At 39.1% G+C, this 25,657-nt stretch overlaps 1 protein-coding gene across 7 annotated transcripts in view; it reads right to left on the reverse strand.

Moving 5' to 3' along the window:
* Positions 1-25,657, reverse strand: part of MYLK (myosin light chain kinase) — a 210,112-nt gene that overhangs the window by 18,399 nt on the left and 166,056 nt on the right. For all 7 annotated transcript variants that reach the window (XM_083841334.1, XM_083841331.1, XM_083841332.1 and 4 more), the window contains 5 exons: positions 13,427-13,729; positions 9,766-9,804; positions 9,574-9,667; positions 8,554-8,757; positions 3,280-3,497 (listed from right to left, as the gene is read on the reverse strand). In XM_083841334.1, the coding sequence (XP_083697460.1) occupies positions 3,280-3,497; positions 8,554-8,757; positions 9,574-9,667; positions 9,766-9,804; positions 13,427-13,729 (858 nt within the window). The remainder of the gene's footprint in view (positions 1-3,279; positions 3,498-8,553; positions 8,758-9,573; positions 9,668-9,765; positions 9,805-13,426; positions 13,730-25,657) is intronic.

Here is a 25,657-nt window from a genome sequence, read left to right on the forward strand (position 1 = left end):
AGAGACTCTCTGCTATGCAGAGAGAACCCTTTTCTAGGGACAGAAACAGAAGAAAGCCTGGGAGCAGTCCCAGGCATTCACTTTGTTCTCCCCATGCAAGTCCGCCAACAACAAGATCCTTCCTGCCAGACATCTGATTAGCCTTTAAAAATCACATGCAAAAGATATTCCACAGCATCCCTATACTCATGAAACCAGAGCCTTCCTACAACAAAAAGATCCAACCTAAACTGATTTAGCTAGAATGAAGATGATGTCTTTTCCATAGTGGCAATGAGAGATCCCCCTTCCTTTCCAAAAACAACTAGGAAGCCTAAGATACAATTTTCCCTGTTGCCTTTTTTCTAAGGTCAGCACCCACATTTTTTTTTCCACCTGTCCTTATGAAAAATTACCAAAATTTGTCACAAAGAGCCTATTTTCTAAAAGCTTCATCATGATCGTCCAAATCTCAGGCTCGGATTTTCACATCCAAGTTTGGAAGCTTTTCTGTGCACTGTGTAAACTACCATGAGCCACTGTGTATGCAAAAGGCTGGTGTATGAAATGTGCTGCCCATAGGTCAGAGAAATGTTTTTTGAAAACACGGCATTTGAGTGCAAGCATACAAAGTGAAAGAACTGATACAGCATTTTCTGTGTATAAAAGAAAAAAAGAAAAGAATAAGACCTTTTCTATGCAGTAATATGTCAACTCTTTACCCAGATGTTTACAAGCTTGGTACACAGTAGGATCTGTGTTTGGATATCACTTAGTTCAGACAGAAAGCTGACAGGCTAGCTGGAAACTGTAGCCGGCACTGTGTATAATCAACTGATTAATAAAAAAATATCTTCACAGTACTCAAAACCCGTTCTCTTCTCCTCGAGAAGTTTATCTTAAACAATTTTCTACATGTGTTCCTCAGCACACCAAAAAAGGTCAGGAAAATATCCCACTGCGGCTTTGGTATTTCCTGACAGTATAAGAAAACTAATTAGCTGCTGCAAATGACGGCAGAAGGAGCTGATTCTATTTTCTCTAAAACCGATTGAAACAATGAATATTTAGAACCATCAGTTTGCGTTAGTTACAAAAAAAGAATTACAAATGAATCTCAGAAGCTGAAATGCAAAATCAGTCACTGCTCCCTTTGGCAGTCCCTTGCTTGAGAGGTATCTGCTGCATCAGGGACACAGACACAGTACGAGGGCTCCTAATCCCACATCTATTCCATCAAAGTGAATTTGACAGTCAATTTCAAAATCACAAGGCTTGAAGGAATACAAATGGAGGAATGTGCTGTCAGTTCTCCATGTAAGACAATTAGCAAAAAGAGGTCACGTAGTAAAAATTGTTTTAGCAAATGGAACATTAGGGGCATGGAACGGGAGGGCACATTCTCTTGCTATGGAAATGCCACACACCCTGAGTTGTCCAGAACAGCAGGCTGGTGAAAGAAACAGCAATTACCTAAAGTGTAACTTTGCAAGAATTAGTAATTAGCCAAATGAATGTACAGCATTGTAAAACCAAAATCAGGTTCAGTGCCCATAGCTCTCATCTTTCTACATTAAAAAAAAAAAAAAAAAAGTTATATACAGGTTAGAGATTTGCCACATACGATTTGATGGTAGCAGCTCACAAACTGGTATCAGCCGTGCCTCTACATTAACAGAAAAATGGAAAACCTAATGGGTATGAACGAGCCCCTGAAAACAGGATCTTCCTTTTGCTGAATGTGGGTTTAACCGGGATGTCAAGTTATGAAGGTAGCTGAAGAAATTTCTATAAAAAGGTGTTTTGTTGTTACATGCCTGTCTGTTGCTGTTGAAATCCACTCGCTTCAGCAGTTAAAGTATAGTTTTCCAGGTTCACAGCTGGAACATCCTGGGATGAAGTCTTTCACACAGCTGGTAACAAAAATCTCACCACTGGCAAAGGAACATAAATGGTGCCACTCTTTTTTTTTAATGAATGAAATAAACGCTTATGTCTCTCAGTTCCAAGACTCATGTAATGTTGTGAATGAGATTCATGCAAAATTCATTCAAGTTGAATATCTGAAATCTGAAAAGCAGATTTGTTTTTCCCTACTTGTTCAACATACCATTTTTTGGTTTGTTTTAGTAAAATTATATTCTTGAGTATGTTGTAGTCTGTTACTTAAGTATCAAAAGAAGTAGGATGAGCAGCATATAGCAGGTAATAAAGAACAGGTTTCAATTTCAAAATTTACTCATGAAAATGTTCTATTTTTTAATAAGAATTATAATTTTGTTTAAAGAGTGAAGGGGAAAGATTATAACTAAGAATATAGCTGTAGGCAACTTTATGCAGAGTTGTTCTAATCAATTTAATGGCAAGAGTGACAAATCTCAGCTCAGCCAGTGTAACATCTTCATAAAGTGTTTTAGCTCCTTTTAATTTTTGGAATTATTATTTTCTCTCTTGTGAAAGTGCAGGATTAAAAAAAGATCAGTGTGTGATTTGGCATTGTTTAACACTGAACAAACACAACTGGAGGGCTGCCTTCTAAAGCTGAGTTGACAGCGAGCAATATGAAAAGAAGAACCCTCCATGGTCTTTGGCTTTCAGATTGCAGATCACGCTGGAAAACTTAGTCCAGAATGAATGAAAAGAAACAACTAAAAACACCTTAGGAAGAGGAGGAGCTTGTCAAATGGAACTTTTTTTTTTTCCATTGTATTATTTTAAGTAGTATTGTTTTATTAGTCATTTTGAGCATGACCAAAACACACCTTTTTATAGAATTCCTCCTATAATTTACATATACAACAATATGTTGCTAGTTAGGATGGGAAACGAGAACACTAATAGGTAGGTGTAAATTCAGTGTAACTATCCATACTTGGAAGTCTTCAAGAACTTCACCTTAAATTCTGCTGTTAAAAAAGTTTCAAATATTTGTAATACTACTCATGCAGATTGAGGTTTTGTTCCATTTCTTAGAGTTAGAAAGTTAGTGTTTTACAGTTTCTCATAGTAAAAGTAATATTTGTTAATATTCGTACTTTTGTATATTTTACCTTGCAATCTACAGGTATACTATGGCCACGGAAAAAAAATAGATACTTTCTGCAAACTTTCAAAGATGAGGTGCCCTTCTCTCTCTCTGGAATGTCTTATTTTCCCCTTTTCTATTTTTTCCTAGTTTCATACTTCTTTGTATAAAACATTTCTGTGTACTCTTTTATATGGAAGAATATAATGGTAAGTATGATTTAATGCTTGTCCTGTCCCTTTCCCCATATCATACTGAAATAGAAAAATCATTACCTAATCTTCTTGCAAGTCCAAAGTCAATGAGTTTGATACTTGTACCAGTCTTGTTGACACACATAATATTTTCTGGCTTCAAATCCAAGTGCACAATACCCTGCTTATGGATGTACTGAACTCCTTCTGAAATCTGTCTCATATATTTAATGCATTCTCTCTCTGTCAGTTCAAAGTCTTCATCAATAATTCGTTCAAAGAGTTCTCCTCCTGAAACCCTAGGAAAGACAGAAAAAAGAGGGCTTCTGTACCATTTTCATTTTGAGAGCAATCAAACTATTTCCTTTACACAAATCCAAGTATTTCAAGCTTGCAGTAGTCACTCCAGGATACAATCTACATTTTTTGATGTCATTATCCTTTATCGTTCAGCCACCTGCACCTGGCTGTCAATTGCGTGCAATGTGGTTGTCACACCTCTGATGTGTCCTTGCCACCACTCCAGACTCCAAACTGACATTTCTCACTGCTTCCTTCCTTTCTATGCTCCATTACTACACAAGTGCAGGTAACATAATTTAGAAATCAAGAAAACTACAATACAGGATAGGAGGGGAAAAAAGTGTGGATCAAGAGTATGATCCCAAAGTATGGGATGGGTCATAGAAAAGGACAAAACTTTTAGTAGATTAGCAAAAAGGCATTTGAGAAGAAGGGAGGCTGAGGGTGACAAAGAATGTCTGCAGAAGGAAGAATTCAAATGATATGTTTAATTGGAATGCAAAGCTCAAAGGGTAAATTTCTGACCCAAGTGAGCTCAGTGGGAATTTCCCCCTTAGCTATGGCAGGGCAATATAATCCACAACTCTTTCAGTGCTGGTATTTTTAGCTGAACCATCATCACACTCCTTGTAGGTCAATTCCATTTTTATGCTCATTTAAGATGTGAAATAAGTAGTCTTTCCAGGGCAGAATCTCCTGGATTGGACTCTTTGTGGAACTAAAGTGGGACAGTTCACATAGATTTAATAAAACAAAATGCATTTTTTTTTTTTTTAATTCTGAGTAATCACCAACTGTTTCATCTGTTCGTGTCCAAAGATGGGAACTATGTTTTTGGATGTAGCAGATGAATGACTGATACAGAAGGGAGCAAGGGGTGTTTAGAGCAGATTTGCTATTAGAAATCTGCTCTAATTGAAATGTTTCATGGTCTTTATATGGCTTAAGATTTTGCAGCATTCATGCTTATTGCCAAATGTAATTTCAGTTACAGAAAGAAAACACGCAAGTGAAAAATGGCCTTGCAATGTTTGCAAGTTGTCAGATATAGGATTATACCCCTCATATCCTATACTGAAATTGAAACATCTGGAGTTCTGGACACATCTGTTGCTTTGGCTACAAGATTTCAGAAAATATATAATCATAGATGCTACTGCAGTTTCCTGTTAACATGGAAATAGAAAGAACAGTACACACTTGACACATTCAGAGGTTGAATTGGATTAGAGCACATTTGTAACATAAAGCCAATAATATGGTGATAGCTATTGAAAAAACAGCTCTGATGTGCCTGGGATCAAGTATTTTGTTACTGCAGTAAGACATTAACTTGTATGGATGTGTTTATGAAAACATCTATATGCAAAATATTTATAACTGGAGCACTCTGCAGTTACAAATAATTATCATCCTGATACTAAAAAGTATGGATTCCTTTTTGACTGTTAACATGGATGTATTTTTAACAGAAAACTGACATATTTTTTAGATCCTTAAAGAGAAAGTTTCCCAGAAATTGTACCATTGCCTCAAGCACCACTTTTTAGCATACAATTTTGAAATGAATTACTCTTAATGCATCTGCATGCTGTTTTTACCTTAGGACCACCAGACACTCTGGAAGCACCATTAAACTGCAATTGCATTTATAGAACGCAAATTTTTCCATTTATATCCTGAGTGAAATGCAGGTTAATTTTTCACAGGTTAGGAAGCTGAACCGAACCAATGCAGATTTGGTCCTGCATACACACAACAGGACCTGCTTCTGCAGGCTTTCTTCACACAGTCACAGCTGTCTCAGAATTAAACATCTAATCAGGTCAATGTGAGGGAAATACTCTTCTCTACAGAGTCAGAGAGTACACACTTAAAATATTTGATTTTAATATTTTGGTCATGGAAGAACAGTGAGAAAACTCTACCATGGAGCTGCCCAAGCAAATACTCCCTGCATTTTGATAAATCTTCCTTTGAAACAAAGACAAAACCTTAGAGACTTGTGTCAACTTAAATCATACCAAATAAATGGAGACATGCAGAGTTGACTGCTGCAATTTTGCTTTAATAATCTTAATTTTCAACACAATAATTTTCTTATCTATGTCAAAATAAACTGACTATCTGAAGTATGTAAAAATGTACTTTAAGGCACTTAGCTCCCAATGCTGAATACTGTTCACAACTTGCTACTGTTTTTTAAGCTCCTTTTCCACTGGGATACTTATTTTGGAACAGATCCTGTATTATATCTGCAAAGGAAATGCCCGAGATTTGCCCCGACTTCTAACAAATGGTAGTAGATAAGAAGGTTTTCAGGGAAGAGCACATCAAATGATTGAATCACTATAGCATTTAATTTAAACTGAATGACCAGGAAAAACCCTAAATTTATTATACATATAAAATCAAACAATGCAAAATAGTGGTATGACAAATTGCAAAACAAGAGAAGAATTGCTGGGCAAAGTTTAAAAGCTTGTAAGAAAGATGTAGGAATAAAATTAAAATGAAAAATTCAGGATTAATATCAGGAAGAAAAATCCAAAGGTGCTCCTCGTCAAAAGGTCCACTCTGAGTGCAAGGGGGAGCTGCTAAATTCCAGTCACTGCTAACATCTGGTTTAGCAGAGGACTAATGGCAGATGAGCTTGATTTATTTAAAATCCACTTATTTAGACTCTGGTAGGAATAAAAAGAATAGCTTGGATACGAAGAATTTTTGAAAGTACTTGCCACAATTTCCCTGACATGCAAAGAAATATTAGCTTAATAGATAAAACAGAAACGATCCATTGGTGCCTTTCTAAACAATAGTGGTGCAGTTGCCATGCTGTAACTGTGTCACCTGGGGACAGTGACAGTGCAGAGGCCACTAAACCATCTGACACAAAGGTGTCACGGAAGCATCTCACTGCCCAGACCTGCTCCAGAGCAGAGACTGATGACTATCCCCTGCCTGCATGCTCCTTTAAGATCTCCTCCTCCTATGGCTCTTAACGCTATGGAAATTTCCACGTGGGGTTTCAAAACCCTGTGTAGCCACCAAAATCACATCCTAATTAGACTGGTTAGCAAAACTACTTTAAGTTTGTTTGTATTTTTGTATATATATTTTTTAATAAACACCCTTTCTTTGCAGCTGGGAACTAATGGAGTGTAAAGCCCTATGATATTCAAACCTCTTTATACATTTCCTTGTTTTCCATTAGGTCTGCCAGCTTCCAATTCCAAGCTAAGTAGGGCTCCCTTCCCTTACCATCATCAGCTTGTTCAACTTCTGAATCTAAAAATAAAAGCACCGTCTTGCACATAAGTACCAAGGTTGTATAACGGCATTTCAGTCTCTGAAATATGCCAGTGCAATAGCAGCTTTCACATAATCTAGGCAAATGCCAAGAAAGCAAGATAATAGATAACATCTCTTTTGCTCCTAACAACCTATTTCTTGTTCAGCAGTTCCAGCCAGCAAAAAAACAGCTTCTCCTTGCAGCAGACAGCCCATTAAAGTGCAGCTGTCTAGATGTGGCAGCAGCACAGTGGCTGATGTAACTTTTTGGGAAAACACATCAGCACAGATCAGGATTTCCTTTTCTTTCCAGCTGCTACTGCCACAAGTATGGGATTCACACTAAGCAGGTGCATTACGCATGATGCAAACATCACGTTGGTCATGCATGCTCATTCTCAGTGTTTCTGACGTCTGACCACTACTTTCCACTCCTCAGTGTGCAGATACTTTTCTTATAATGAATTTTAGTGTATGAACATGTTCTCAACTTTCTCTTTTCACGAAGAAAAAAAAATCTATCTTCAAAGCCTAAGTTCCAGCCCTGTGAGATGCTTTATAGCACTGCTTAAGGCGCTTTTCTTCTCCTTCCCACGGTGGTGTGGAGTTAATAGCCCAAAGCAGTTTTTGTGAGGTGAAGATAGCTATTGCTATCTTACTCAGCAAGTACATGAAAGCAACCTAGGCTGTCTTCAAATCCAGCTTTACTCAATTGTAAATCTTGTGATAAAGAGTGTAATGACTTTCAGGGAGATGAGAAATCCCCCTCTATAACTGCGACACCTGGACCTTGACACAGAATCTGTCTTGATATTAAGGGCAGATCAAGTCATGTTTAACTAGATTTTATTTTATTTTTTTTTTGATACAAAAAATACGAATATGGAAACAAAATTCACAATTTTGGAATACAAATTTGGAAACAAAAATACAAATGGGTTACAGTGTAAACCATCTTTCTGCATCTACTGGTCTAGATTTGGAGCATTCACTGTGCTGACCGGTGAATATTTCTTAGACGGATCTCCGTTACTAAAAATAAGTGTTTTACAATCAGAGTGTTTATGTTGTTGCAGGAAAAACTCATCAGACTAATCCCTTTTTAAAGTCTCTTAAAAATATAAAAACTGGATATTGCCCTTGATGTGAACAAAGTGTTCTCAATACCTCTTGGATACTATAAATTTCCCTGGGTGATTTTTTCATGGAAATTCAACTGTTTTGTTGTAATTTAGCTTTAAGGTTTGCATTTGCAAGTATATCTCTCTCCTCTACAGCCTGTTCTTCATCCACATACAGTTCGTTGCAAGAGATAACTGGTCAGTGTGTAGGTGAAATTTGACACAAGCTTATTCAACATCTGCTTAGAACTTCCTAAAGAAAAATGTTTTTTCTCCTCCTCAAGCACATTTTTGGTTCTAAAAACAAGCCAAATTGCAACTAACTTTTTTTCTCTCCCCTCCCAAGTTGGCAATAGAAGAGTGAGCTGCAGAAAAGCACTACACGTACTAGATTAAAAACCAAATGAAATAGATAATGAAGTCTGCAACACATCGTCACTGATTTTAAAGAAAGACATCACAGATTTACTTACACGGTTTAAACAGCTTGGATGAATGACTGGAAAAACTTACAAGGTGTGAAACCTTGCAGACTCCGAAGCTTCTGTCAGTCACCCATATCTAGGTAAGTTGCTACTTTTCTATGCACAATTATTTCCAACTTTATTAGCTTTGTTAGCATGATCCGTTTTATACTTACATTTCCAAGACCATAACGATGTTGGCTTTTTCTTCAAAGGCATCTACACATTGGACGAGTTTTGGATGATGTAGACAGTTCATGATGCTGATTTCATCCCTTATGTTTTCTTTATCCTTAGCTGAATATGCTTTGAAAAATTTTCCTGCCCACACTTTTCCAGTCTTCTTTTCAACAAGCCTAAAGACTTGTCCAAATTTGCCCCTGAAAACATACATCTATTTCCATAAAATGTTTTTACAATGCATGGTCCACAAAGACTAGCAAAATTTTACTAAATAAGCCAGTGCAACCACACTATCTGAAATTAAAAAAAATTATCATATCGAGTACTGTTCTGTACTGATTTTGTGAAGAGTAATCTGCAAGAAATTTTGATGACTACCATATTTAGAGAGACCCCAATTTTACAATTAACATTTTTTATACAAGAGGGTTCAAAAAAGGGACACCTAGCATTCTTTAGTTCATGTGACTCAAGTTTTCCTCCATAGGCCATATACCTATGTAGAAGCAGAAGGTAGGAAACATCTCAGGTTTGAAGTGAAATGTCAGGATGTAGATGAAATCAGAACCTGAATGATAGAGTCTACTTTCAATTCACTTCACTGTATATGTACAATTGCACCTCTATGACACACTTAGCCAGCAGAAGGATAAATGCCAGCTCTGTTAAGAGAACCGTACATGATCCTCTGCCTTTCAGCACCACCAGCAGCACAAATTGCTCAAAGATTATCATGGCATGCAATTCACATAACCACGAGTTTGAGCAGTGAGAAACAGCCAGGCTAATCGCTGACCTTCTCTGAGCAATACTATTAATGCTCTTGGGATTATAACCACTGTCAACAGAGATTTTAGCCTGTGGGCAGGATAATCTTGTAACCACTGATGGATATAATGGAAATGCAAGTGCACAGTGTGTTCCTCTTTATTTTTATTTTTTTTTTGCTAGCCTTGTAATTTCTTAGTAGCCTGGAAAGCAATGTGTCTTTAAAAGCACAGTATAGTACTTACGATCCCAGTCTTTCTTCAATATTATAGACATCTGAAACTTTTTGTTCAGTGTTGATAGTAACTGTCCGATATTCAATCTCTGTTTCTTTCCCTTCTACAAATAAGGAGTGAGGACCATGATTAAAACCTCCATAGAATATGAAATAAAAACATAGCTTTTATTTTTTCCTGATTAAAATATGAAATTCTTACCATCATCAGATAGCTCCGCTTCCTCTTCTTTAAGTTCTTCTGTAAAGAAAATCAAGACATGAATAATGCATTAAATAGGATATTGTGCTCACATAAAGCAGTCAAATTATTCACAGTAACATGGGTAACTGGCAGACCCTTATGGCTAAGCAGCAAAACCAGTCAGGGATTTTGTGTATTAACTCCATAATTAAAATCTCTTCACCACTTTTTCATTTCTAATAACTACATAGTCAAACTTCAGTCACCATCTCTTGATAAATCTAATTCTTGTGTTTTACAGTGCTTGGCTACTTTACCGCCCTAGTAGAAACATAAGCATACTGAATCAATTCAAAATCATCTAATAAATTGCTTTAGGAAAGCCTTAATGGAATAGAAAATAAATTAAAAATATTAAAATCAATAGCTACACTTCTGGTTCAATGACAAATCCTTTTCTGGCTTTTTGATGCATTTTTGCAATTGTAAACCTAAAATTAAAGCATGCTCATAGATGAAAAGATTTCCCACAAAGCATGGAGGCGCATTTTTCAGACTCAAGATGACTAGAAAATTTGGAGAGTGTACACCTTCCTGAGCATGGAACTTTGAAAGCAAAGATGTCCAAATGGAGACTCAGTTCTGCAGGAATATTCAAAGGCATGCAGAGGCGTAAGCAAGCCCCATGACACAAGGCAGATTGGAAGCTGGCCTGAGTGTTCTGATTATAATTTTTTATTCTCATGTGAATGAACTGTCAGTAACACCAGTTTGTGTGTTGTTCCCTATGTTGCCTGCAGGTATGAGGCAAAGGGGTGGTAGCTGGAATGTTGCTATACATTACTTACACTGCTTGGACTTGCTCCTAAGACCTCTGGCTATGACCAGTAATTTGAGCAGCTGCAAAGGCAGTTTCATGGGGACCTGTACGACTTTCCCTGTAGCTGCCAAAGCTGCACTTTGTCATCATAGAGTGCAAGCCTAATCGAATGATTTATCCCTACTGTGTCAACCAATTCATGTTATGAAACATTAACACATTACTCCGGACACCTTTATTTGCCTTAGAGTATAGAGTTAAGTGCAGTAGTGGACAAGAAAATAGAAAGAAAGATGAAGGGAACGCAGGTAACTGATCTGATGCAGGCATCACCTTTTCATATTCAAGACATAACCCTGCATATGTATTCCGGTAGCAAAGCCAATCAAGTAAATATAATCTGTTACTAAAGTCCTCCTCTCTTCCTGCAGGATTTGCAACCCTTGTATGTCCCAAAACAGACTCGCTGGTTTGCAGTCATTTACCAGAAGAGCAGGGAGGGAAGCGAGCCCTCCCCATGCAGGCGTAGCTGTCCTCAGATCTTCCTCAGCTAGAAACCACACTTGCAGAAAGCACATCACATTTTCCTCCCCTTTTAAGGGCTGCCTAAGGGAGCTGATCCCAGCCACACTGCCCGTAGTTAAGGTCTGCCAAACGGTGATTAGACAAAGAAGTCAGTTCCCTGTTCTGCAGCGACACTATACTGAAGACATGAACTTGAAACATTTTGGTTCACAACTGGAAGCCTAAATTAACTAAATAGAATATATCTGAGCTTTGTAAGCTCTGCATAGCTGTGCTAAAACCTTTCTCAGAAGTGTGTTAACGGTAAAAAGATTTCCTCAAACATGGCAATGTCTTCTTTAATCTCTTGTGACTTACTACCTTATTTTAGTAGCTGTTTTCTTGAAATTCACGTTGAAAAGTTACCCATGCCTTTCTTTGCTAGAATTTTATTGAGATTGAGATTGCTGATATGTAACGGCCACCTCAGTATGAAAATCAGTAATCACTCTTCCTGGCAGTAATGGAAAATCCCCTGTTACTCAGCTAAGTGTTTACATAGATGACAGTTTAATGTCCTGACTTTCAGAAGTGCTGAACATGTGCATTTTCCACTGCCTTCAGTTAAGGCACCAGCTACACTCACGCACTTGAAAAATCACGCTTTATATGACTTGCCCTTTCTTCACGCTAGCTGCAGTATCAAGAACAGAAAGCTAGAAGCCCTGGAACTGAGAGCACAAAGACAACCCACCCTCCTGCAAACAAAATGCAATTTCTTTTCACCCAAAGAAACTTTTTGACTGTTAAAAATTTGTGTCACAATGATTCATTTGCTCTATAGACTCTTTGTGTTAAATCTATGTAAGAAAACTGTCAGACTTAAAAATAAAAATAGCTTGTTTGCTTTGGTCCGGTACAAGTAGCGCTTGCTCTAGGAAAAGCAAATCTAGGAACAGGTCAGGTCCCCAGCTCTAGAAGGTGTTCGTCCTGCAACTAAAGAAAGAGGGCATTCAAACACAGGGAATTCTATTACGAAAAGCCAATACCGCCTAGCTTTCTTTCAATTTTATTGCTACTCTTAACATTATTTTTTCTCCCTTTGAAGAGAAGTTGCATTTTGATTTACATCAGTTTCTAAATCTTTAAAACACTTGGAGTATGATTCCCTTTTGCTTGGAAATGACTGTTGAGAAGCTTACACAGCTTTGTGATGCTGCACCATTTTGCTATCATTTTGTCTTGCTGTGGCAATGAAAGATAACATCACAAGGACTATGTGAGACATTTAAAACTCTAAAGCTCTGCATATAAAGATAAGGAGGGAGAGATACAACACACAGTCCACTCTCCAAAGACAGGAAACATGGCAAAATACATAATTTTGGTGCTGAAAATTTGGTTCTGGGATTTTCAGTGTGGTAGGAATATCAAAGTGATCCTTGCACAGTAGGTAGATGTGGGTGTGCCCAGAAATCTGTACTCAAAATCTGTTTTTAAAAAAATAATGTTGATTTCTTTGTGTGTGTTTAAAACATTTGTAACAATTTACAATAATTTCTAAAATGCTCCAACTCTTCCCATTAGCCTAATTGAGAAGATGTTAAGCAGACAAGAGGAAAAGCATACTGAAAAATATTTTACATGCATTGCACCTGGAATCAAAAACTCTAAAAAATATTTTTATCACCCATACAATGCTGCAAACCCAATATGCTAAGCAGGATACAAGTCACAATTTCACAAGATCAGGTATATTAGGGGCAACGGGACTGAGGTGCTTTACCATGCTGGGATCTGAAGCACAGAAATCATGTCTAGTATGAGAGGCTAATTCAATTTCTGCTGTGTATTCAGTGCTTGCCTGGCAGCAAGCTCATTTGCTTTTTCCAAAAGCAAATTTGGGATAGTGTTTTTGGTTTGGTTTTCTATGGTATGTCCACTATAAAGTGAAATGAATCCCCCAGTATGTTTCAGGTAAGCCACCAAACATAATTTCCCAGTTGGGCAAGGTCTGAATGGGTAACGTGTGAAATATTTTATCTCCCTTTACCTGTGTGCTGAACGACAGAAGTCTGTCAGCCAGCATGCACGGAGCAAGCCAGAAGTCAAGTTATTGGTTGCTTTCACAAGGCAGGTTTTAGGGATTTCTGAAGCCAAGTTTCCACAATTGATGCACAGAAAACATAAGCACAGACACCCACATGAAGCTACAAAGGGACTTCAGCATGCTTACAGCCAGCTTAAGCATTCATTGCACAGAAGCACGTGCGAAGGAGTGTGGCAAAGCTGCCTGACCCTACTGGGGAACTGTTATGATTTAATTAAACTTAGACTTTTCTTTTAAAAACTAACCTTCTTGTTTCTCTCCAACTTTGACCAGCTCAGATTCTTGACTGGGCTCGCTGATGCCATACACGTTAGCAGCTCGCACGCGGAATTTGTACTCCCGGTCAGCCTGCAGGTCCTGCACATTGAAAGACGTGCTGCGGCAGGTAGTGAGGTCTGTCCATTTGTTGTCCACTGAGTTCCAGATCTCCACGGTGTAAGACTGCACTGCACTTCCACCATCGTAAGAGGAGCCATACCATGAAAGAGTGAGGGAGGAACTCCGTATGTCTGATGCACAAGGTGTTCCAGCAGGTGGGTCTGGTTTATCTGCAAAAAACAGATGCAAAGCACACTAGATGAAATTGGAAGGGTAAGAGGTAGGACTTCTGTTAAGGTATTACTTGCCCTAGCTAACAACCATTTTCCTTCCACGCTATTGCTCTGCTTCAGAGGTTTGTACTAGAGTAAGAATACAGCTGTAGCACAGGCAGACATACCTGAATTAGCAAACACAGATGCCAATCCCACATGGGCCTCAGCATGGGCTGTTCAGTCCTTGGGCATCCTGCTAAGCTGTTCTGAAGCCTAATGCCCTTCACAGCTGTCGTTACAGAAACCATTGAGACTAAAACCAGTCACAACTATGCTGGCAAGTACTGAAATCAAATCTCCCACAGTAGTGCAAACCTCTCCTCGATGAACTTCCTTAGAGGGTTACCCTCTAACAGTCACCATAGCTGTGACGCTATTCCCCAAGCTCTCTTCTTCTGCTTCCATAATTCAAGGCCCCTGCTAACATTTCATAGCCTCTATGCACCGCTTATCCAACTATACCTGGGTATCAGAGATACCCAAACCAGTGTGTTGACATAGAAACACAGATCTTGAGTTTTATGTGAGCAGACTTTGGAAGTCTGGTGCATTTTTTGGTTAAAAAAAAAAAGCCAATATCATCAGAACCTGGTGTGTAGATGAGCAACCAACTATAAAAATGTCTGGCAAAATACAGAAACCTTGAAGTCATATGACTTTTTCAAAATGAAGTTTAATCATTGACTAGTCACTGAAATGAATGTTCTCCTAAGACAGAAGAATGCTGGCTTCTAAAAAAATAACTGATTAAAAATAAGAATTATGAAGTTAAGCACTTTTAAAGACTTTAAAGGGAACTAGATGTCTTCCCTGGGAATAATCCTCTCAGAATTAATCTAGAAAAAACTACAAAATAATGATGATGTTGATCTGGGTGAACTGGTGGCTAAAGGCTGAATGAGAAAGCACAGGATGGAATAAAATGAGAGAAGATGAAAATAAAAGGATAGCAAGTGTGAGATGCTACAGCGGTTGCATTAGATACTGACTGATAAAATCCTGTCCCCTTTTGCTGGTTAAAACTGATAAAGGACATTATCACTTTTTCATTAAGAAAGGCAGAGTGGCTGTATTTTTGGCTGGTCTGGCAACTTTCTGAGCAATAAAATCATCCAAAAGTTGGTGAAAACTGCTATGGACTTTGATCAAAGCCTTACTGTGGTAGACTATATCAGTTGCCTCTCCAGACTGAAATTATCATCCCTAGGAAATTCACTTAGCAGACAGAAATGGCCACAGTTTGCCAGAAGCCCAACTTTAGTTCTTGGAGAGAAAGACCTCTCCTTCTGACTGCCGTGGTTTTACTCATAGAGGGGGAAAATGGGGTAGGATCAAGACAGCTCACCACCTGGAACAGGGCCATCTCTTTCTACAGAGTTCCACTGACCAATGATTTATTTCTCTGAGAAAACTCATTTGCAGTTATCACTGAATATCCACCTCCGCCCCAACTTAAACATGTTAGGAGTTGTATGAATAGAACTTTTAAGTATGAGGGAAAAGATTGGGAGAGAGGAAGAGAGATGAGCACCAAGGGTTTGTTGCTGCCTTCAATGTGAGAATGCCCAGGCAGAAGAGAGATAGGCTGCCAGAGCGTGGGTTTATCTGCATTCAATTTGGCAACACTTAAAACACCATTCCACTAGGAGTCATCATTATACTGTACATCTTTTGTTAAACAAAATAGGTGTCCTTAACCTCTGGAATGGCTTACTGCCATGCTTAGTTGTCACTTTTTACTGGTCTCATTCTCTGGCAAAATAAAAGGGACTACTAACAAGCATAAATTTGTAGTTTAAGGTATCATGGACTGAATAACAGAGACGTTAAATGATTAGAAAGAGGTCCAAGATTAGAAAGAAAGATTGTAGCAAAGATAAGAACAGAATCTCAGGCTCCTGGTGCCTGAAGAGCAGTAGTCGTGCCCCAGACTCCTTGGGGTGGCAAGAAGTGAGAGGTCAGTGCTCACATCACTCACAATTTCACCACCCTTTTGCAATACTGCACCAGGCTCCAGAGAACCGTTTACATGGCACACATGCGTTATATGTTTGCAGTCAAGTAGCAATGACAGCCAACTACTTTTCACTACAAATTATTACGCATTGAGACCTCATGGGGAATGGTATTGTCTCTGTCCTCTTCAAAATCTGTTCAGAAGAACATTTAGCTGTGTGTCATACTTTCCTCCTATATAATCATCATTGCACCATCTCAGGATGCACATATAAGCACTTGGGTAAGTAACAGCTGACTTATCCTAAATCCAAACAGAAAAGAGCAGTTGCTGATAGCAAGGGGAAAATACTTTGAAGAGCCAGTAGTCTATCACACTCCAGAGGCATCTGTTCAGATTTGTCAAACTAGTGCAGATTCTCTGACATCTGCCATGCACACAGCTAAACGTGGGCACTATGGATTTATTTTTAAAAAAAGAAAAAGTAGCTTGCTCTAATACTAAAACCCTCATTTCAGAGAGAAGACGAGGTTATAGAGATCCATACATCTGACAGCTTCTGGTTAGAGCTATACACTGAATTTTAAAGTGAAGGAGAAAAGAACTCATGTGCTTCAGTCTTTGCAGAGCACAGCAGGACATGAGAATACAGTGACTTCTTTGCTGACTTTTAACACTCTGTTGTTTCCAAATGAAACTCTGGGCATGCTTTAACAGTTGCCTAAACTTTCCGTGACTCACCTGGATAATGGCAACCCTTTAGACCAGCATAGCTTACATAAAGCAAGGCTTTTAAGGTGTGTGATCACTAGAGAGAAAACATTCACGGCCAACGGTACATTAGCTGTCAAGAAAATGCTACATTACTTTAGTCTAATATCTGCCAGTCTTGGGAATATTTCTACATTTCTAATATATATATTTTTTTCCCAGTAAGAAAATAAGTGAACCTGTAACCCCGGCTGGACTTGCTCAAGCCAGAAAGATGCACATTTTTGTTTGAAGCCTACCAAGTGCTGCTGCTTGAAGATCTGCTCAATGTATAAATACTGGGGTAGTAGCTGCTATGGAAGATCATAAACAAGAAAGAAAGCTTAATCTTTGCTCTTTCTTAATATGACAGATGTGTATATACCATTTTACCACGCTTAGAAATTATTTGATATCAGACTGGATGGTATTTTACAGCTCTGCACATTCAGAGAATTTACAGATGGTCTCTCCATGTGTCTGTTTTGTTTCTCAATAGTTTATTCCATGGGGATTTTAAAGGTTACCCTTTATTCATCTGTCTGTATTGAAAGCTAGGACATTTTGCCAAACTACATTCCCTTCTGGAATATGAAATCTCTATCAGCACAATTAACTGCTTCCAATAAAAATATCCAGTGGGTTGAGGAGGGCTGCAGAAGTTCCAGCACAGTTCTCTATTTTGTCCTTCTGTTTTAGTGTTTAGCATATCATTTACATCCTTGAGCTGCCCATCTTCAATGTTTCATTTGTATATCATGTGCAGTCTTTTACAAACACGTGCTTCACACTTAGGCATATATTGCAAGGATTTTACATAGCTTCACTGGACCACAATTTTGTTCTTGCTGTCCCATACCAAACCATAACCACAAGCCAAAATATGATCTACAAGGAAGTGAGTGCATTCCAAGATAACACTGCTCCATGTGAACACTTCCATAGGACTCTAATGGTAGGGGGAACAATTCATTTTAAATGTCAGTCTCTAACTTCAACTTCACTACTGGATGCAGCAAAAGAAAACATGTATGTTCTCTATCCTAAGATGTCTTATGTATAGAAAACCAGGGGTATTTCAGTCTTGACTAATTTACAGAATGACTATAACACCAAAATAAAGATATAGCTATGCTTTATGATATGCTTTATGATACTCTAGATTGTCCTGGTCAAATTGGCTGTGTCCACATAGTCCTACTGAATTTGCCCAGATTCCTACAAGCTCCACCCCCTTTGTAGCTGGCAGTACTTATACCTCTTTTACTAGGATGCATGATCACCTTCTTTGCCTAATAGTTAGCAAAGGCTAACAAAGTAGTTGCAGGTTGGATAGCTAAATGCTAAGGGGGACTCGAGCACAAAGCTCCATAGGTAATCTCTTTAGGAATAAGAGTAGGGTTGCCCTGAGGTGCCTCACAAAGCCCAGCTGCAGGCAAAGGAGACGGGCAATCAGCTAACTTGGCCTCCAGCCTGCCCTAGGGACTATTCTGCACAGCAGCATAGAGACTGCGTAAAGCCACTGACACTAATGGCACAGGGGAAGGAGCAGCAGCTGCTCCATGTACTACTATTCACCAAGCACAGGGGAGTAAGAGGATAGTGGAGGTGATGTGAAAGGGGACTCGACTGCTTTTCTCCCTTTGTGCTCCAGCAAACTTGGCACAGATTAGGAAAGAAGGTACTTCCCAACAAACGGAGACATAAATTACTGCTACCCCAGACCAAGGAGGTCAGGTTCCAGTTTATTCTTTGTGACATACTTTCATTAGGGCAGATGGTAAAGTCATGAGCTGGACTCGCATGAAATGTATAAGCCACATTTAAGGCCATACCGGGATTGAAACATGCACTTCTTGTTTACTCAAATTGAATTCAGCTGCACTCCCTCCTCAGACAAATTTTCAGAGATATTTTGGTAAACAGGTTTTGATATACACCCTGGAGTAACCTTTAATTAATTTTTATTTGTACACTCTGAGAAGTGTAAAGCATAAGCATGCACAATATTTAAATCACTGTTATTTATGAAACAGATTTGTCTTGAGGTCCTTGCCTTTTTCAGTGGTCTGTAATCCCAAATTCCTCCTGATAAGAGACTTTCTCTCCTTCTGTATAGGTAGCAAACCCCAGCTCATACAGGACTCCCACAAAATCTGAAACCGTGCTATGCAGACCTCATTGGCCTCTTAGCGCGGCTAAGTTTACAGTCTGCAGAACACAAGCACCATTCCAGGAGACCAAAAAAGGCAGCATTCTCCTTATCTAACTCAGAGCGCAGGGAAACAGCAATCGTTCTGCTACTTGATGGGACGGTCAGTCTGAGCCAAAGTAAGGCTCCAAGGCTTTGCTGCACATTCAGAGCTTGCATGGCTTCGGCAGTGCTTTAAGCAGCAAAGCTGTTGCAGTAGAAAGCCTCTGAAAACAGAACTATATAACCATTGGCCCTGAAAAAAAAAGTTATTTTAGCAACAGAGACAGCACTGAAGCAATGTCTCTGAAGTAGTTGTCTTTATGTGTTCTCAAAATTGGTTTGGTTTCTTTCTAAATCCAGTTATCATATTACTGTATAACACTATTATTAGCTATTGTGATATTTGTCTGCCAGATAAAGAACAGACAGAAAGAAACAATTTAATTCCATCCCACGGGCTGTTTAGCCAGAGAAGGTATTTAATATGCTGCAAAAGCCAGTTGAACACTGTCCATGCCGACAGCACTGGCAAAGCCTTCATTTGAAATTCATCAGCAGGAGAGAAGCGAAACCATAAAAGGCCATAACTGAACCCTGCATTATTGCTGACAGGGCTTAGGGTCATGGCAGACCTCTCTGCTGTGCTCGGAAAACTATGCCCTGCAGCTTTTTTTTTTTTTTTTCCAAGGGACAGGAGTGCTGTAAGTAGAGTGATTATTACCCCTTTGCACCCCTTTACACCCGCTAATGCCCTTCTGGGTGTTATTGCACCGTAGGTTTAACATAAAAGTAAAGTAGAAAAGAATGTGTGCACTCTCCCTCAAAATAACACAGGTGAAGATGAAATGAACAGAATTTTTCTGCTAATGAAGCAGCCTCCCCAGCAGGAGCCAAGGACTATATGGCCAAGGTTAGTTAGCTCAGGGGACTTCCACACCTGCAGCTCTGGTAGAGTTTGAAATCCACCCGTCCCTTTTAATACACACAGCAGACTCGTGCTAGCCTCCTCAAAGTATGATCCCTCCCCACAACGCTGACATAAAACTGTTGTTTAAAATCTGCATTTTTGAGACCTGCAGGTAAAAGAGCTCGTGAACATTGAAGGCCCACAGCACCACTTTGTGCTGTTTTTCCCCCTTTGCCAGTGGGGTAAACGAGGCATAAAAGAGTAAAATGACCTTGCCCAAGGACACACAGGAGAATGGAACTGGGAATGAAACCAGATCTCACCACTCCTACGCATATGCCCTCAGCACAAGAACATCTCCTTCTGCCACAGGCCTAATGGAACAAACAAATATATAATGCATTCTCAGGAGCCCTTTTCCTAAACCATCTGTTCCTGTGCCTGAATCAACAAGCTATTCAGATTACTCATGTGCTACATGTTAGGCAACTGGTTTGATAACAGGTTGGATTAAGCCTCTGATACCTGTCTCCTGAAAGGCAGAGTTAAGTTTTAGGACTTGTCCTGGTGAGACTGTAAGCTGATTTCAAGTCCCTTATGGTGTGAGTTCAGGTCCTAGGAACACCGTGTTCATGTGCAGAACTGGAGTCATGATGAATTATTCCTTAGGAAGTAAGACATTCCTGGCATTTAACAGCAGGTAAAATACAGGAAGTTTGTTGTGAGAAATAGTGCTGTAATATTTCCTTTTCTTCACCAGAAGAAAGCTGAAGGCAACTATGAGGAAAAATAACTAGGCAGAGAGTTCTACTATAATTTCTCTTAACAGAAATGACATTGAAACTAGATGGCCCTTCAAGGAATAAAGCTGCATCAGTGTGCCGGCACCGATGGATAAGGCAATGTAAGCTGTTTTTCCTCTATACATTGTTATCTTGCTGTGATAAGTTAGTTTTGATGTGGCAGCAGAGTTTGGCCACCAAACATTAGAGGGGAGACTGACAGTGGGGGTCACAGCACTCTTGAACTACAACAACAGAAACAAAAACAGTAAGAGAAGACATCTCTTCCTTAACTGTCAGTCTAGTTGCCCTTTAACCAGAAAACTGGTAACAAAAATCCTTCAGCAATCCAAAGGAATTTAAAAGGCTAAAGGTTAGAGGCCAAGTCCACCCACATATTCTTAGGAAATTCACTGCATTCTCAGATCCTAGATGTAAACAGGGAATCACATGGCTACTGCAAGATATAATCTGGTGCTCCTCAAAAGAAGATGAAATAAGTTTCAGAAGCAGTCGTGTTAGCACTTCTGAGCTGCAGTGTTGTCCGCAGAAGTGTTCTCTTCTTTTCCAGATGGATAACACAGTTTCTAATCACTGCTGGATCCACTCAGTCTGAGCAGCTAGCACCGAGCCAGACCTCTCAGGCACTCACAAAAATGCTGATAGTGCCACTGTTAACTGTTGATTACGCTATTACATTTCCTTGTAATACAAAATAAGGGCAAAGAAGTAATGCTAATGTAGCATGCATCTATGTCACTTGCTGAAACAGGACCAAGTCCTTTATATAAAGAATCAGCAATCCTACCATTATATTCAATGACTGCTGGAGTTAGTGTTGATCTTATTCTCCAGCTAATTCTCAATTTTCTCATTTTTGCTTGGAAAGACTCTGCTCATACAGGTTCTGCTAAGGGCATGGAAATAACAGTTTTGTCCCAGAATGCAACCTCTCCATCACAAACCAAGTACAGAATTATAATGTCATGCAGAGGAGAGGGTATTACTTAATGAATTCATGTTATACTACGTGCCTGCATGCAACGTGCTTAAATATAAGTATAGTTAAGTATTTGGTTTATCACTGTTCAACAGTGCACAAGGACACAAAGTACACGTTATGTGCACAACTGCTTAGCATAATAAATATACAATAATAATATTTGAGCTTTTCAGGGTATAATAATATTGCTCCTATTCTTCTGCGTATGTATCTATCTTACAGCTCACTGATCATCATCCTGTGTTGTTTTTTTTTAATGCAATACTGCAACTACACCAGAAACAACACAGATTTAAAGGATTTATAAAGTTGATCAAACTGCCACAGGTAGGCAGTACATGTGCTTTTAATTCTGTATTAAAAACAAAAAAAAGTTGCTGATATCAAAAAGTACTCATCAAACCCTGGTGAACATCAGAATACCCCTGTATTATAGGCATAGAAACATTGAGCAGTTTGCCCAAAATCATGAAAGAGGCTTGCAACACAGCTGCAGAATAGACCACTTCTTTAGTGCCACATTCTCCTTGTTGAATACTCTGTTATTCTTTTGACTCTTTGTCATAGTACCCAGCAATAGCCAGTATGAAGACCAAGTTCCTTTTCAAAAGTGGCCGCAGAATAGGGTATTCCTGTCACAGACCTAAAATGTTCAGAAACAGCAATTTGATATATTTACACATATACAGCCAGTAAATGGCATAGAAGGAATGAATATTCCATGCCATCACTGTAGAGTGAGGGCTCTACCTTTCCTAAATCAGTCCTATTTCAGACTCAGCTCACCACTGGTTCATTTAATATAGCTTTGGCAACAAAAGTCCACTTTAATCTGACACAGCATCTGCCGTAAATCATTAGCTCAGTCCCACATCAGGCTGATTTGGATTTGGAGCAGAAGAAACATGTTGCAAAAAATCTCCCTAGAGAGATCATTCAGCTAATGAAATTGCTTATTTGAGAGAGCCAATCTTAACAACACAGAACTCAACATGGACGTTTTGGAAACCGTCTATCCTTTAAGAGAAGAGATTGCTTAACTTGGATGTCATCTCCTTCTACTGCAGGTCTCCCAGCATCATTAGTGCTTATACAGGCACAAAGGTACACAGTAAAGCAATGTTAAACTCAAGACTCCATCCTGGTGGCTCAGTCCTGTGTACTCATCATCACACCATCCTGTCAAACAATTAACAAGGGTCTTCGCTAACTTGACTAGATATCTCTGCATCTGGTGTGTGGACTGCAAACAGATTACACTGGAGGCTGAGTTTAATGGACATTTTGCTCATAGATATTCATTAAAATTGTAAAGGAAAAAATCCCTAGAATACAGTTGGAATTCTTTCAAGTGCTTCTTTTCCCACTTTTACTTTCCTAACTGAAAAAGGAAGATCCAGGACAGTCTTAAATATCCTCAGGAAGGTTCTGCTCAAAGCAGTGTCAGTTACAAGGCCAGACCAGGTTGTTCAGATGTTTATCCAGTCTGAACTTGAATGCCTCTAAGGATGGAGACTGCACAACTTTTCTGGGCAACCTGCTCCCTGTCATGTGTTACAGTCCAAATTTAATTTGGGAAACATGTATTGGAGTCTTTCACGTGGAAAACTTGCCCATCACCATGAAGATTTTGCAAGTCACATGGTTGTAAAAGTAATAATAAAATAAATACTTCTTTATTTTCCTATTTATTTAATTTTATATTTTAACAAATGCATTTGATTTGTTGAAACTCAGAATAGAAAAACCCATTACTTTGAGACATAGCTCTAGGTCAGCTCAGACACACTCCTCCAGAGAGCAGATGTTCTGTATCTGTAGTTTTCCTCAATACACTCAAGACTAACTGTGGACTGTGGTCAGTCAGCAATGTTTTGCACACAGAACATACACACAGATGGGCCTTTCATTGGTGAACTGACAGGGAGGCAGCTCTCACAGAGTTATAGTTCTTTTTATAAATAGCTGACTCAGTTCTAGCACCAGGGCTTTCTCCACAAACCCTTGTTATGAATGGGGGATCAGGGCAGGGAGAGCAAGTTTCTTCCCAGTACTTTGGACAGAGCAGAGAGAATAGACAGGTGAGAATTTAGGACTAAGGATGAGCTTTGGTAGACTGAGTTCTCATGTTTTGCATATTTAGAGAAGTACATCTTCTCTATCCTGACTAGAGCAGGCTTTGGAGAAAAGACAACATCTTCCAACCTTTTAAGGTGCAAATGGGGTGAGGGATTTTATCTCAGTAGTGAGATTCAAACCTACTCCCTAGAAGGAAGACATTTTTTTGCCCCCTTTTCCCACATTTTTGAGGACCCACATAGAAGAATCTATCGTTAAAAAGCATATGGAGCAAACTACAAATCTTGAGGCTTTGTAATGCCTTTGGCAGTGCTGACATCAGCGAGATGTCTCACTGAAGAGCTTGGCAATTTTACAAGAGGGAATTTATTCTTTTCAGTTGGAAACAGATAGCTTGTCATCAGCCAAAATGCATGGCAAACTCCAGCACATTGTAAGGATTCTTCACCCAACTCTCCCGAAAGCATCTCTGGGAATCCCACTGTTCTCTGGCACATTTCTCACTTATGAAAAAGCAAAGCAGGAGGCTGAGATGTAGCTTTATAAGGTTATAGAATTCAAAGACTTTCAAGCCAATTAATTCCAATAGACATGAAACAGTGACATATAATAATGAGGCAAGGATCACATAATGACAAGATCATAGGAACTGTTGGCCTGGTTCAGCTAGAAAAAATCCATCTTGCCGAATAACCTGTTACAGTTAACAGACTGCAGCAGTTGCCTAGGAAGGAGTGATAAAAGGGGACATGTAAAGAGCAGATTGTCTCCTGCCTTACCTCTAGCTGCTAGACAGCTGTGTTGGGACTTTGGACACAAAAGCAGTAGTTAGAACAATATATAGAATAGTTATTTGAGGATCAATTTTTCAAGGGTTTCATTTTTAACCTAGCTACACTTCTGATTTGTACAACCTACCGTTGGAAGGAATAATATGATTTATCTATGATCTATTCTTGCATTCTATGGCATATTGTTGGCATCTGCTGGATATTTATACGCATTCACTGTTATCTTTTAACTGCAACCAGTGCCACAGATTAGACAAAAAAAAATAAATAATCAGGAGACTTGTACTGTCGATACGCACAACAGTACGCAACCAACGATATTCACTCTTTTGTAGTGGCCATTGTACTTGGAAGTGTGATTCTACTCATTCAACTTTGCATGTTATTTATTGGATCACTGAAGTGGATTTCCAGTCCAACTTGTGTTACTGGTGTTTTGCCATGGATTTCATCGATGTCCGATTTTTGCCTTTGGCATTATACACGCTTGCTTTACTCACTCGCCCACATATCTGTAAGGGCAGCAGAGCCAATGCAGTTACGACTGCATCACTAGGATGAAGCTTTGCTTTTTGAACTAGAATTTGTCCAAATGCCTGGGCATGCTCTTCACTCCCGCAGTAGAGGGGGTCATCATGTCAAGACCCCTCCACAGGCCATAGAGACCAGAGCCTAGGAACAGAAGGATGCAGACTAATATTTTGAAGAGATCTCCCTCTTTGCCTATAGACATTTCTTAGATTTCCCTGGAAACCATTTGCAGTGCATCCATGCCAAGGTGGGTTTGTTGGCCTTTTCAAAGCTAGCTGTCACAGCTCTAGGTTTTCCCTAATACTCAAGCAGTTATATATGCATATATACTGAAACTGTCTACCAGTCTAAAATTATCTGTAGATATCCACAGCCTGCTGCAACAAACCTGGTGCTCTGAAGTTGTCATCTGACAAGGCTTTTTGAAACTTTATTATGCTTTAAGTGATTCTTCCGTAGTTTAGATGTGTATTTAAAAATACATGTGTCTAATGTTCCAAATGTAAAGGGCTCCATATTCATAACAGACTGCCTCTATCCAATGCTTTCTGTCACTATAAAACAAGTAGACAATGGTAGGAATTTCAGTTAGAAGGATAAAACCTCCCTCCCCCAGGCAACAGGATGTTTTCAAATTTACAGTCTAAGAGGAGTCATCTCAGGCCTTCTTGAAATAGCAGTTTTAAAATTTGCAGTCTAGCAAATATCTCGATGCTACAAACGTTAAATGTGAAGAGATGGACTATAGTGGTATCTAACCAAAATTGGACACATGAGCTTTTTTTTCTTCTTGTGTTTTTATAAAGTCTGGGCTATTTTACACCTCCATCTTTAGCTAGTAATTTTGGAAAATAAAACACATTATAACCCTACTGAAGTTGCTTACAGT

Source organism: Anser anser, assembly GCF_964211835.1.
Source record: "Anser anser genome assembly, chromosome: 6".
Taxonomy (NCBI): domain Eukaryota; kingdom Metazoa; phylum Chordata; class Aves; order Anseriformes; family Anatidae; genus Anser; species Anser anser.